This window comes from Aquarana catesbeiana, linkage group LG03 (assembly GCF_042186555.1).
Source record: "Aquarana catesbeiana isolate 2022-GZ linkage group LG03, ASM4218655v1, whole genome shotgun sequence".
NCBI classification, from domain to species: domain Eukaryota; kingdom Metazoa; phylum Chordata; class Amphibia; order Anura; family Ranidae; genus Aquarana; species Aquarana catesbeiana.
In genome coordinates, this window is record NC_133326.1 from 86,456,373 (window position 1) to 86,471,659 (window position 15,287).

Sequence of the window (15,287 nt, forward strand, 5' to 3'; positions counted from 1 at the left end):
GGGTTTTCTCCACACATACCGCTTAGAATTAAGTAGAAAATAGTAAAAACCTTCGCGCCAATGGTGTCGATAGCAGATAATATATATGAATTACATATACTGGTGATACATCTAGTAAAAAAACATTCCCAACAATAAAGAAAATTTGTGGAAATATATAAACAATCAGTGTAAGCTGCTCCCCAATTTTTGAATAATCAAAAAAATAGATAATCAAAAAAAGGAATGTAAGGAAGATAGGGGGCGCTAGATACCATATTATTCAAGTGCTCTAAATAAATAAATAAATCTCCTGCATTACCAAAAAAATGGAAATGTAAGAAAGCTAGGGGGCGCTAGATACCATACTATTCAAGTGCTTTAAATAAATAAATATCCTGCATTACCAAAAAAATGAAAAACATAATAATGACTAATCATAATTAGATTACACATTGGAGTGCCCACAATAGTGAAACAAATATATAGTGATTGATTGTCCACATAAAAAAGTGTTTTGAAGTGGTTGAAATGATATCTTTCAATAATATCCCAATCTTGTTGCTGTAAACGAAAGGTTTTCCACCACCAAAGGAAAATAAGAAAAAGGAAAACACCTCGAAGTAGTAGATATCTGCTTACCAGATACCAATGACTCCTTTAGTTAAAAAGAGAGTCACTAGCGCTTGTGCAGGGTTGTGCCTGCTCACATGGATGGCCGGACTGTGGTTGGTATTATAGGCATGGATCGTTCCCGTCAAGCTCATTCAAGATAGGATAAGGATACATAGGAAACAAAAACAGTCTCCATAGCGTAAAACCATTAATTAAAAAAGTAAACAAATTAAAAAGCCAAATGGCCGCTTACATTGGTGGGTGCCTACCCGGCACTGGGGCTGCTTGCATGTCAGGGTGACTTCACAGTCAGAAAAAGCCTTTCATGTCTCCTCCACGCTGGCGTGCGTTCCAGCTTACACAGGGGGGCAGCCAAAGGATCCGGATGTTGTTGGGTGATAGGACATGTGACCACGTACCGCTCCGACGTACGTTTCGTAATGAACGTCTTCAGGGAAGCTTCCCTGAAGACGTTCATTACGAAACGTACGTCGGAGCGGTACGTGGTCACATGTCCTATCACCCAACAACATCCGGATCCTTTGGCTGCCCCCCTGTGTAAGCTGGAACGCACGCCAGCGTGGAGGAGACATGAAAGGCTTTTTCTGACTGTGAAGTCACCCTGACATGCAAGCAGCCCCAGTGCCGGGTAGGCACCCACCAATGTAAGCGGCCATTTGGCTTTTTAATTTGTTTACTTTTTTAATTAATGGTTTTACGCTATGGAGACTGTTTTTGTTTCCTATGTATCCTTATCCTATCTTGAATGAGCTTGACGGGAACGATCCATGCCTATAATACCAACCACAGTCCGGCCATCCATGTGAGCAGGCACAACCCTGCACAAGCGCTAGTGACTCTCTTTTTAACTAAAGGAGTCATTGGTATCTGGTAAGCAGATATCTACTACTTCGAGGTGTTTTCCTTTTTCTTATTTTCCTTTGGTGATGGAAAACCTTTCGTTTACAGCAACAAGATTGGGATATTATTGAAAGATATCATTTCAACCACTTCAAAACACTTTTTTATGTGGACAATCAATCACTATATATTTGTTTCACTATTGTGGGCACTCCAATGTGTAATCTAATTATGATTAGTCATTATTATGTTTTTCATTTTTTTGGTAATGCAGGATATTTATTTATTTAAAGCACTTGAATAGTATGGTATCTAGCGCCCCCTAGCTTTCTTACATTTCCATTTTTTTGGTAATGCAGGAGATTTATTTATTTATTTAGAGCACTTGAATAATATGGTATCTAGCGCCCCCTATCTTCCTTACATTCCGCTTAGAATTAAGGCCAAAAAGTTCTATCTTGGTCTCATCAGACCAAAGAATCTTATTTCTCATCATCTTGGAGTCCTTCAGGTGTTTTTTTAGCAAACTCAATGCGGGCTTTCATGTGTCTTGCACTGAGGTGAGGCTTCTGTCGGGCCACTCTGCCATAAAGCCCCGACTGGTGGAGGGCTGCAGTGATGGTTGACTTTCTACAACTTTCTCCCATCTCCTGACTGCATCTCTGGAGCTCAGCCACAGTGACCTTTGGGTGCTTCTTTACCTCTCTCGCCAAGGCTCTTCTCCCCCCGATAGGTCAGTTTGGCCGGACGGCCAGCTCTAGGAAGGGTTCTGGTCGTCCCAAATGTCTTCCATTTAAGGATTATGGACGCCACTGTGCTCTTAGGAACCTTAAGTGCAGACGAAATTTTTTGTAACCTTGGCCAGATCTGTGCCTTGCCACAATTCTGTCTCTGAGCTCTTCAGGCAGTTCCTTTGACCTCATGATTCTCATTTGCTCTGACATGCACTGTGAGCTGTAAGATCTTATATAGACAGATGTGTGGCTTTCCTAATCAAGTCCAATCAGTATAATCAAACACAGCTGGACTCAAATGAAGGTGTAGAACCATCTCAAGGATGATCAGAAGAAATGGACAGCACCTGAGTTAAATATATGAGCGTCACAGCAAAGGGTCTGAATACTTAGGACCATGTGATATTTCAGTTTTTCTTTTTTAGTAAATCTGCAAAAATGTCAACAATTCTGTGTTTTTCTGTCAATATGGGGTGCTGTGTGTACATTAATGAGGAAAAAAATGAACTTAAATGATTTTAGCAAATGGCTGCAATATAACAAAGAGTGAAAAATTTAAATGGGTCTGAATAGTTTCCGTCCCCACTGTAATTCCAATAAGTGTATATTAATTGGTTTGCGTACAAGTCATAGCAACTACAAACTATGGGATATACAGTGGGGTCGAAAGTTTGGGCACCCCAGGTAAAAATGTGTATTAATGTGCATAACGAAGCCAAGGAAAGATGGAAAAATTTCCAAATGGCATCAAATTACAAATTAGACATTCTTATAATATGTCAAAAAAAGTTAGATTTTATTTCCATTATTTACACTTTCAAAATTACAGAAAACAAAAAAATGGCATCTGCAAAAGTTTGGGCACCCTGCAGAATTTATAGCATGCACTGCCCCCTTTGCAAAGCTGAGACCTGCCAGTGTCATGGATTGTTCTCAATCATCCTCTGGAAAGACCTGGTGATGTCAATCTCAAAGGTTTTAAATGGCCAGACTCATCTGACCTTGCCCCAACAATCAGCACCATGGGTTCTTCTAAGCAGTTGTCTAGAAAACTGAAACTGAAAATAGTTGACGCTCACAAAGCTGGAGAAGGCTATAAGAAGATAGCAAAGCGTTTTCAAATGTCAACATCCTCTGTTCGGAATGTAATTAAGAAATGGCAGTCATCAGGAACAGTGGAAGTTAAAGCAAGATCTGGAAGACCAAGAAAAATATCAGACAGAACAGCTCGCACGATTGTGAGAAAAGCAATTCAAAACCCACCTTTCCTGTCGCATCATGGCAGCATACACCTATGGGTTGTGGATCCGCCCCTGCAACCTGATAGGACCATGTAGCTATTAAAGTCTGAGAGAGCCACTGCCCCAGCATTCTCCTTTTTTTCCTCACCTGTCAAGGACCGAAACATGCATCCCTTACCAACATTCGCCCCAGCCAGGTTCTAGCCTCTCCTGGGTGGAAGTCCTATCCTGTACAGCCTCTAAATGAGCTTAATGGAAGGAACCCCACTCTGATGGTCTCAGGGGTATGTTACTATGCATTACAAACCTTAAATAGGTTTATGTATCGCAGCGGTCTCCAGCTCCTTTCAGTGCACCTGTGGGTAACTTCCCCTCCTGTCTGTCTCCATAGCTCCAGCTTGTCTCCGCTCCGCTCTCTGTGCCTAGCGCCGAGCGTCTCAGCTCTTCGCGCATGCGCAGACAGCGGTATCTAGTCAGGGCATCCCACTTTCCAGCTTCCAAAATGGCGTTGGAGGCCTCGGAGCGCATCTGCGCATGCGCGAGCGTGACGTCATCACCGCCGCGACGGCGGCAAGTTTAAAAACACTGTAAATGTCAGCATTTTCTTGTCTCTTCTCTCCTGAGCCTGTAAGGAGGAATTTTGACCAGATCTCTTTGCTACTCTACCCAGCTGTACTACCCTGTGTCTCTCTTACTATCTCCACGCCCAGGTAAGATCTCTGTTTTTTTCTTTGCTTGCTTACTAACTGCTATCCAATGCATGCTAAGCCACCTATATGTTATAGGTTGATTCATCACCTTTTCATGGAGACCGCTGCCCAGGTAGACCATCACCAGCCTACTAGGTAAGAGGGGATGATGGGTAAGTATGAAGAAAGCGAAAAAAGAGAGCCCTCACTAATGCTGTTTAAATTGAACAGCCCCACTAGGTCTTCCAGATCGTCACATTCAAGACGAGGGGAGCCTTCAAGAAGGAGCCGCTCAAGCCACAGGCAGAGTCACTCAGAGCGCGGCAGAAGTCGCTCAAGTCGCAGAAGCCGCTCAAGTCGCAGGAGGAGCAGATCAAGTCGCAGGAGAAGCTGATCAAGATCAAGGCATAGTCGCTCCCACCACAAGAAATCCCCTGCGCGCAGGAAATCTCCTGTCACCCAGCCTTCCCGTCCACCCGGGAACTCCTGCTGGATTTGCGGTGCTACAGCACTTCCAGACAAACTAGCCTGTCGTACGTGCTTCATTGAGGCAACTAAGGACAGAGAAACAGAGGCAAGGGAACCAAACGAACCATCACCACAAGTCGCAGGGCCAGAGGCCAGCAGACCCATACAAAATACCTCATCCACTGCTCCATCATCATCAAAGACGTCAGACCCTCTCTCTGACACTGATGATCTAGAGGCATCCACCGGCTTTGACTTTTCACTGATCGGTCCATTTGTAAAGTCAGTAAAGGAGGCGATCGACTAGGTGGAGGAAAAAGAAACTCCTCAAAAAGTGAGGAAATATTTTCCAAATCTTAAAAAGACCCAGAGAACTTCCCGTTCATTGATGAACTTGAAGATCTAATTAAGGATGAGTGGCAAAAGCCAGAGAAAAAAACTGGCCTCAGCAACAGATTAGCAAAACTCTATCCACTTAAAGAGCCTAACGTCAACCCACTAATATCTCCTCCAGCGGTCGACTCCTCTCTAATGCGCCTCGCTAGGCACGTAACACTCCCAATAGAGGATGCAGTCACATTCAAAGATGTCCTGGATAGAAAGATCGATCTGGATCTTAAGAGAACCTACCTCTCGGCAGGTGGCGCTTGCAGGCCAGCAATAGCATTGGCTGCTGTCGGCAAGGCTATCTCAAGCTGGTCCACGATGGCCGAGAAGCTGGTGTCAGAAGGAGTGGAAAAAAGACAAAGTTATCTCAGCCCTCCAAGAACTTAGTCTCGCAGGCGACTTTGTCGCAGAAGCCTCTGTGGATATAATTAAAACCACTTCAAGAGCAATGTTAAGCTCAGTAATGGCCAGAAGGGCGCTTTGGTTAAAACCCTGGTCGGCAGATCCCTCCTCAAAGTCCAACTGGTGTAAAATACCCTTTGATGGCGTAAACCTTTTTGGAGAAAAACTGGACTCGGCTATTTCTAAAGTCACCGGAGGAAAATCGGGACTCATTCCTTCAGATAGGAGGCCCAGACAGCAGAGACCACCAGTTTCTAGAAGAAATCTACCAGATAAATACAGAGAGGCAAGATCCTACAGGCCTGGGAAAGAGTATAGGAGGAACTGGAAGAATCCCCAGTCATCATTCCTCAAGCTCCAAAAGTCTAAGACCCCTACCACAGGGGAACAAAAGTCTTTTTGAAGGTGCGTCCGCCCAACCAGCTATAGTGGGGGCCAGACTCATGAGTTTCAAGAAGGTCTGGGCGGATACAATAAAAGACCCATGGACGATAGACACTGTCCAGTTTGGGCACAAATGGAAATTCAAGACACGGGCTCCAAGAGACCAATTCTCTGTAACCAGATTACCGGCATCTCGGGAAAAAAGGATGCTACTGACAAGATACATCCAGGACCTGTTACAAAAGGAAGCCATAGTGGAAGTTCCAATATCCCAAAGGTCAACGGGATTCTACTCCCCGTTGTTTCTGGTGAAGAAAAAATCAGGGGATCTCCGCCCTGTCTTAGATCTAAAGAATCTCAATCGCTCAATCCTAGTGGAGACATTCAAAATGGAGAGCCTCCAGTCAATTCTTCGGGCCATGAATATTGGGGATTGGGTGCTTTCCGTCGATTTACAAGACGCCTATCTGCACGTCCCCATTCACATCTCATTCCAAAAATTTCTCCGCTTTCGGTAGGTCTTCATCATTTTCAATTCCGCAGTCTCCCGTTCGGGATCTCCATCGCTCCAAGGATATTCACAAAAATCTTACTTCCAGTAATAGCCTTACTAAGAGAACAAGGATTGAGAGTCCATCATTACCTGGACGACATCCTTTTGCTAGCAGACAATCAGGATTCCCTTCTACTGCATCGATCCATTCTGATTACCACCCTACAAAACTTCGGCTGGATCATAAACTGGGGGAAAAGCAATCTGCAGCCCACTCAGAGAATGATATTCCTGGGGGCGGAACTAGACACCCGTCTCAACACAGTAGAACTTCCGCAGGAAAAAATTCCCAGTCTCATTCAGAAGGCAAGAAAGTTATTAGCCTCTACCACACTACCAGCCCGGGAGTACCTCAGTATACTGGGGTCATTCTCAGCAACCATCCCAATGGTACAATGGGCCCAATGGAACACCAGATCTCTGCAAGCATCACTATTAAAACAATGGAATGGGGTATCATTGTCTCAGCCAATCATAATCCAGAAAGAAATAAAACAATCACTCTGGTGGTGGACCAGATTGAACAATCTGAAAATATGCAGGCATATAGTCCCTCTTCCTCAAGAAGTAATCACTTCAGACGCCAGCCTGAAGGGCTGGGGGGCACACTACCGCCATCACGCAGTCCAGGGCCTTTGGACATTCGGAACACAGAACGTGGTTTCAAATATATTGGAGATGAAAGCAGCATTTCAAGCTCTGTTAGCCTTCAGCCCCCTCCTCAGGGGGAAAGAGGTCCTGCTAAAACTGGACAACAGGGTGGCAGTTGCCTATATCAACAGGCAGGGGGGCACCAGGAGTCGCTCCATGATGCAGGAAGTCCATCCAGTCTTCGAGTGGGCACAGCTGAACCTGTCGGGATTAACGGCAACGTATGTCCCAGGAGTCCAAAATCAACTAGCCGACTCTCTAAGTCGGACCTTTGTATCAAACAACGAGTGGGCCTTAAGTCACCAAGCCTTTACCCTCATAACCCAAACCTGGGGGATACCGGATATAGACCTGGCGGCAACACCAGTCAACACGAAATGCCAGAGGTATCTAGCCAGAATTCCTTTCCCATCGGCAGAAGGCACGGATTGCCTACAGCACGACTGGAACTTCCGTTTGGGGTACATCTTTCCGCCAACGCCACTCATTCCGAGATTCTTACTCAGACTCAAGAGGTCGAAAGCCACAGTTTTAGCAGTCCTCCCATTTTGGCCGAGACGACCATGGTTTACGACGCTCCTCCAATTGAGCACAGCAGAACCACTGACACTCCCAATGACAGCGGATATACTGTCGCAGGGGCAACTCCTTCACCCATTTCCGGAGAGGCTGCATCTAACAGCATGGAGATTGAAAGGACTAGGTTCTTAGTCCAAGGTTGCTCCCAGAAAGTGATAGACACTCTCCTTGAGGCCAGAAAATCCACGACCAATAAAACCTATAAAAGGATCTGGGAGAGTTTTCTCTTAATCGCACAACAGCAATCCTGGAACCCGGCATCTCCATCAGTTGTTCAGATCCTCGAGTTTCTCCAGCTAGGTCTAGATAAAGGTCTTCGGTCTAGTACCCTGAAGGTACATGTATCAGCCCTATCTGCTATGACAGGAGTGAAATGGGCTCAAGAACCTCTCATCATCCAATTTCAGAGGGCTTGCCTAAAGTTGAGACCACCTAGAAAACCTTCCTTCCTGACATGGGATCTTTCAGTAGTGTTGGAAGCCTTATCCCATGAGCCATTTTTTCCGTTAGAGAATGTTTCCCTGTGGGACCTAACTCTCAAAGTCACTTTCCTAATAGCAATTACATCAGCTAAAAGGGTATCGGAAATTCAGGCCTTACAAGCTAAGGAACCATACCTAATGTTTTATCCAGACAAAGTAGTCTTAAAACCATCGGATCGCTTCATCCCGAATGTGTCATCATCTTTCCACTTTAACCAAGAGCTATGTCTCCCCACCCTCTCCACAGAACAGGGTGATCCACATCCGCTTGACATAAAGACTAATATCCAGGCCTACCTCTTGGCAACCAGCGATCTGAGGAAGACAGAGAACCTACTAGTCATTCCTCATGGGTTTAGAAGAGGGCAAGCAGCAACCTCTCGCACCATCGCAGCATGGTTGGTGAAGATCATTAAGAGAGCTTACGCATCTAACAACACACAAGTACCTGAGGGCTTAAGGGCACACTCCACAAGGGCAATGGCGACCTCCTGGGCGGCCTACTGCAGGGTATCAGTCGAAACCATCTGCAGAGCAGCCACTTGGTCTTCAAAAACCACCTTTATTTCTCATTATAAAGTGGACTCCACTAGATTGTCCACGGTAGAATTTGGGAGAGCAATTATTCAGGCTAACTCCTCAATACCTTCTAAATAAAACTTATCTTTTTCTCATACCCACCCAGTTTGCGAGTTATTCCCCATAGGTGTATGCTGCCATGATGCGACAGGAAAACAGAAAATTGTATACTCACCTTTCCGTAATTTTCCTATCTCATGGCAGCATACAAATGCCCACCCATCTGAGGTGAAGTATATATACACGGAGAATGCTGGGGCAGGGGCTCTCTCAGACTTTAATAGCTACGTGGTCCTATCAGGTGGCGGGGGCGGAGCCACAACCCATAGGTGTATGCTGCCATGAGATGCGATAGGAAAGGAAAATTACGGAAAGGTGAGTATACAATTTTCCGTTTTGACTGCACGATCCCTCCAGAAAGATCTGGCAGACACTGGAGTTGTGGTACACTATTCCACTATAAAGAGATACTTGTACAAATATGGTCTTCATGGAAGAGTCATCAGAAGAAAACCTCTTCTACGTCCTCACCACAAAAATCAGCGTTTGAACTTTGCAAATGAACATATAGACAAGCCTGAGGCATTTTGGAAACAAGTTCTGTGGACCGATGAGGTTAAAATAGAACTTTTGGCCAGAATGAGCAAAGGTACGTTTGGAGAAGAAAGGGCACAAAATTTAATGAAAAGAACCTTTGTCCAACTGTTAAACATGGGGGTGGATCAATCATGCTTTGGGGTTGTATTGCAGCCAGTGGCACAGGGAACATTTCACGAGTAGAAGGAAAAATGGATTCAATAAAATTTCAGCAAATTTTGGATGGTAACTTGATGCCATCTGTGAAAAAGCTGAAGTTAAAGAGAGGATGGCTTCTACAAATGGATAATGATCCTAAACACACCTCAAAATCCACAGGGGATTACATCAAGAGGTGTAAACTGAAGGTTTTGCCATGGCCTTCATAATCTCCTGACCTCAACATTATTGAAAACCTATGGATAGACCTTAAAAGAGCAGTGCGTGACAGACAGCCCAGAAATATCAAAGAACTGGAAGACTTTTGTAAGGAAGAATGGGAAAGATACCTCAAACAAGAATTGAAAGACTCTTGGCTGGCTACAAAAAGCGTTTACAAGCTGTGATACTTGCCAAAGGGGGCAGTACAAGATATTAACTCTGCAGGGTGCCCAAACTTTTGCAGACGCCATTTTTTTGTTTTCTGTAATTCTGAAAGTGTAAATGATGGAAATAAAATCTAACTTTTTTTGACATATTATAAGAATGTCTAATCTGTAATTTGATGCCATTTGGAGATTTTTCCATCTTTCATTGGCTTCATTATGCACATTAATACACATTTTTACCTGGGGTGCCCAAACTTTCGATCCCAACTGTATAACAGAATTTTTATTTATTTATACTAGTAATGGTGGCGATCAGTGACTTATAACGGGACTGTGATAGTGTGGTGGACAATCTGACACTAACTGGCGCTGGGGGGATCTAACTGCCACTGACATCACCAGTGCTATTATTACAGTGATCAGTGCTAATATGCCCTGTCACTATACTAATGACTCTGGGCAGAAAGGGGTTAACATCTAAGGCGTTCAAGGGGTTAAATATGTGCCTAACAAGTTTTTATGTGTACTGTTTGCTGCTTTTACTGGGGATCTAGTTGTTTTCATTCCCTGCTTAGGAAAAGAATAGTAAGTGATTAAATCAGCTGCTGCATATGCTTAAAATACTGAGGGTTTAATATCACTTTAACACCAACTTCACTAATCTCTGAATATTTTCTAACCTCACTTCTGTTACGATATTTATGATGAGCTACATTCTTGTAAACTGCACCTTTACAACAGTAAACAGACAAATTATTAGACTTCATTACCCTCATATGGTTCTTCATGGGTTCCAAAAGGTTGAAATGTATATTGCATTTTGGACAAGCTCGAGGAAAAGGCATTCCATTTTTTGTTGGAGTTGTTCCTGAACCGGGGCCTGCATTAGCTTTTTTTGGGAAAAAAAAGTAACCCATTAATCAAGAGTTCTTAGTGGATGCTCTCATATTCATTATATACAGTGCCTTGAAAAAGTATTTTACCACTTCAGCCCCGGAAGGTTTTACCCCCTTAATGACCAGGCCATTTTTTTGCGATACAGCACTGCGTTACTTTAACTGACAATTGCGCTGTCGTGTGACACTGTACCCAAATAAAATCGATGTCCTTTTTTTCCCACAAAGAGAGCTTTCTTTTGGTGGTATTTGATCACCTCTGCATTTTTAATTTTTTGCGCTATAAACAAAAGAAAGCCAACAATTTTGAATAAAAAAAAAAAAAAAAAAACTTTTTTTACTTTCTGCTATAATACATATCCAAAGAAAACAAAACAAATATATAGCTTTATTGACTTTATGTTTTTACTGGTAATGGCAGCAAAAGGCGCTTTTTAGCGGGACTGCGACATTGCGGCGGACAAATCTGACCCCAAGTGACCCTTTTGGGGACCAGTGACACCAATACAGTGATCAGTGCTATAAAAATGCACCGATCACTGTATAAATGACACTGGCAGGGAAGGGGTTAACTACAGGAGTAATCAAAGGGTTAAATGTGTTCCCTCAGTGTGTTTCTAACTGTGTGGGGGAAGTACTGACAGGAACACCACAGAGATCGCTGTCCCTGATTACTAGGAACAGACGATCTCCATGTTCTCGCCTGTCAGAACGGGGATCTGCCTTGTTTACATAGGCAGATCCCTGTTCAGCCTCTGTGAAGCGATCGTGGGTGGCTGGCGGACATCGGGTCTGCCTGACATGCGCATCGTCTCCTCCTCCTTGCAGCGGGCGGAGGTGCGCGCCCACACTATCTATTGCATGAAACAACGTACAGGTATACGTGGTGGGAGGTCCTTAAGTATCAGTAATACACTTGTACAGACATCCTTGCATTCTTATATTGTCTTGTTTTGAACACTGAACATGATGGATATCCTGTTTTTTATCCTTGTGTATAAATAACATTTTTATTCAAATATGTATTTTGTCATACTGGTACCGAGATAGTCCATTCTCCTATCCTTGGAGACCAGTTTGGGGAACTGTCTCTGCCCCCAATTTTCAAATTACTTGGATGATGGTACCTCCTCCTTTTTGATTGTGTACCTCTCTATTTAGCTGCTATAATACATATCCAAAAAAAAAAAAAAAAGGAAAAAAAACTAATTTCTTCATCAATTTAGGCCAATATGTATTCTGCTACATATTTTTGGTTAAAAAAAAAAAAAAATCTCAATAAGCGTATATTGATTGGTTTGCACAAAAGTTATAGCGTCTAGAAACTTTGGGATAGATTTATGGATTTTAATTGTTTTTTATTGTTTTTACCAGTAATGGCGCTGATGAGCAATTTTTAGCGGGACTGCGACATTGCGGCAGACAAATCTGACTCTAAGTGAAACTTTTTGGGGACCAGTGACACCAATACAGTGATTAGTGCTAAGAAAATGCACCGAACACTGTATAAATGAAACTGGCAGGGAAGGGCTTAACATCAGAGGCGATCAAAGGGTTAGGTGTGTTCCCTGCAAGTGTTTTCTAACTGTGTGGGGGATGGACGGACAGGAAGAACACAGAGATCACTGTTCCTGATTATTAGGAACAGAAGATCTCTGTGTACTTCTCTGTCAGAAGGGGGATCTGCCTTGTTTACATAGGCAGATCCCCGTTCTGCCTCTCTGTGGAGCGATTGCGGGTGGCCGGCGGACATCGGGTCCGCTGGACCTGCAGATTGACTCCCCTTTAGTGCAGCGGGCGCATGCCCACAGTATCCATTGCACAAAACAATGTAGAGGTACGTTTTTCGCGAGATAGAGCCGCCCTGCCGCAGTATATATGCGGTGGGGGGTCTTGAAGTGGTTGAAATTGAAATTTCATAACAAACAAAACGTAAAAAAAAATTAATTGGAATTTTATGTGATAGACCAACACAAAGTGGCACATAATTGTTAAGTGGAAGGAAAATGCTAAATGGTTTTCAAAATGTTTTACAAATAAATATATGAAAAGTGTGGCGTGCATTGTATTCAGCCCCTTTAAGTCAATACTTTGTAGAACCACCTTTTGCTGCAATACAGCTGCAAGTCTTTTTGGGGACGTCTCTACCAGCTTTTCATATCTAGAGTGAAATTTTTGCCAATTCTACTTTGCAAAATAGCTCAAGCTCTGTCTGATCAGATGGAGAGCATCTGTTAACAGCAATTTCAAGTCTTGCCACAGATTCTCAATTGGATTTAGGTCTGGACTTTGACTGGACCATTCTAACACATAAATATGCTTTGATCTAAATCATTCCATTGTAGCTCTGGCTGTATGTTTAGGGTCCTTGTCCTTCCTTAACTCTAACAGGTTTTCTTCTAAGATTGCCCTATATTCCATCCATCCTCCCATCAACTCTGACCAGTTCCTTGTCCCTGCTGAAGAAAAGCATCCCACAACATGATGCTGCCACCACCATGTTTCACGGGGGGATGGTGTGTTCAGTATGAAGTGCAGTGTTAGTTTTCCGCCACACATAGCATTTTGTTTTAGGCTAAAAAGTTCAATCTAGGTCTCAACTGACCAGAGCACCTTCTTCCACATGTTTGCTGTGTCCCACATGGCTTCTCAGAAACTGAAAAATGCACTTCCTATGGCTTTCATTCAACAATGGCTTTCTTTTTGCCACTCTTCCAAAAAAGGCCAGATTTATGGAGTGCACGACTAACAGTTGTCCTGTGGACAGATTCTCCCTCCTGAGCTGTGGATCTCTGCAGCTCCTCCAGAGTTACCATGGGCCTCTTGACTGCTTCTTTGATTAATGCTCTCCTTGCCCAGCCTGTCAGTTTAGGTGGACGGCCATGTCTTGGTAGGTTTGCAGTTGTGCCATACTCTTTCCATTTTTGGATGATGGATTGAACAGTGCTCCGTGAGATGTTCAAAGCTCGGGATATTTTTTTATAACCTAACCCTGTTTTAAACGTCTCCATAACTTTATCCCTGACCTGTCTGGTGTGTTCCTTGGCCTTCATAATGCTGTTTGTTCACTAAGGTTCTCTAACAGACCTGTGAGGGCTTCACAGAACAGCTGTATTTATACTGAGATTAAATTACACACAGGTGGACTCTATTTACTATTTAGGTGACTTCTGAAGGCAATTGGTTCCACTAGATTTTATTTAGGGGTAATAAGGTAAAGGGGGGTGAACACAAATGCACGCCACACTTTTAAATTTCATTTTAACATGACAAAATGTGGAAAATGTCAAGGGATATGAATACTTTTTCAAGGCACTATATTTCTATCTATCTATCTACACACACACTCACATACACACAAACACATATATGTATATGACATAAATAATTAGATAGGTATTTACCTTTTGTGGGTGTATCCTGCAATGGAGTGGTTTGCTGTTGTCTCCCAGGCATAGACAAAGATACTGTGGGAGAAGCTCCAACGGGCCTATTATCTGCTATATTTTCGTTGGTTTTTTGCTTTTTCGGTGGATCATCTGTGAGATCAATAGTATCTGATGGTCGTTTCCCAACTGGTGTATTTTCATTTCGACCTATGTTTGCTTTAAAGAAAAGAAAAAAAAAAAAGGTTTGTTTCGTGCTCAGTACTTTAAGGAAGGACCACCTTGTCACATGCATGACACTATCCCATATTTACAGCCAATTGTCCCACATTTTTATTTTCCTGTGTCATATCTTATGTGTGTCACCACTGCTTATGCCAATTCCTCCAGTAGTTATGGGGAAGTGTTAAAATTCTTCAATTTACTGTACATCCTTTTTGAGATGTGGAAGGCATTCTTATACCTGAGGAGCTTTGTGTAAGGATAGTTTGTTGGGTTTTCTGTGAGTTCTGCAGTAAAGGCTGTTGAAGTACTGGTATTAGGTTGTTTTGCGGCTTCGATGGGGTAGGAGGAGGAGACCTATAAATGAAAGTGGGTGCTGTTCTTGCTGGTGTAGAAACTGGGCGGATTTGGTGTAGGGGTTGTAGTGGTCGAATTAACGGAGTAGAATTTCCTGTAACAAACACAACACACTAGTTTTTACCATCAACAAAAAGGGAAATACATATATCATTATGGTAAGTTTGGAATGCTCTGTGTATATACTATTCTTGAGCCACAGATATCCAACTGGATCTATTTAGTCAAGATATTCTTTTAACTAAGATTAAAAGGAAAAGGAAGAACTACAGTCAATAACTTTAGTGTCCAACAATAGGAGGCATTTTATTTTACCAATTGTTAACTGCTCCTGTTTTTCATCAACTGACACTGTTCAATAAATAAAGTTCAAAATCAAAGTTTAAAAAAATATTCTGTCAAAGCTGAAAAAAAAAAGATTAATTTGCTGGTTTAATTTAAGGCATGCCGTGAATGAGAACTGTCACTGTCGCTTGTGCGCTCAACTGAATTGTCAGCAGGCTAAGATGACCGCTTCCTTGGCTTAAAAGAATAGGAAGGTTTAGTTCCAAGACATAGGCAGTAAAATGTCAGGTAGGCGTTTTAACCCTTGTCTACTATACCCAAAGATAAAAAAAGAAAAAAGAAAAAGAATGAAAGAAGTTCGGCTACACTTTTATTACACACACGTAAATATTATCTATATTTAAAGTGGTTGT

At 42.9% G+C, this 15,287-nt stretch overlaps 1 protein-coding gene across 2 annotated transcripts in view; it reads right to left on the minus strand.

Moving 5' to 3' along the window:
* ZNF280D (zinc finger protein 280D) overlaps window positions 1-15,287 on the minus strand; it is a 153,529-nt gene that overhangs the window by 95,136 nt on the left and 43,106 nt on the right. Inside the window, exons 6-8 of one of the 2 annotated variants that reach the window (XM_073618781.1) lie at window positions 14,474-14,683; window positions 14,029-14,229; window positions 10,499-10,617 (exon numbers count right to left, since the gene is read on the minus strand). In XM_073618781.1, the coding sequence (XP_073474882.1) occupies window positions 10,499-10,617; window positions 14,029-14,229; window positions 14,474-14,683 (530 nt within the window). The remainder of the gene's footprint in view (window positions 1-10,498; window positions 10,618-14,028; window positions 14,230-14,473; window positions 14,684-15,287) is intronic. The other variant, XM_073618782.1, reaches the window with a different exon arrangement.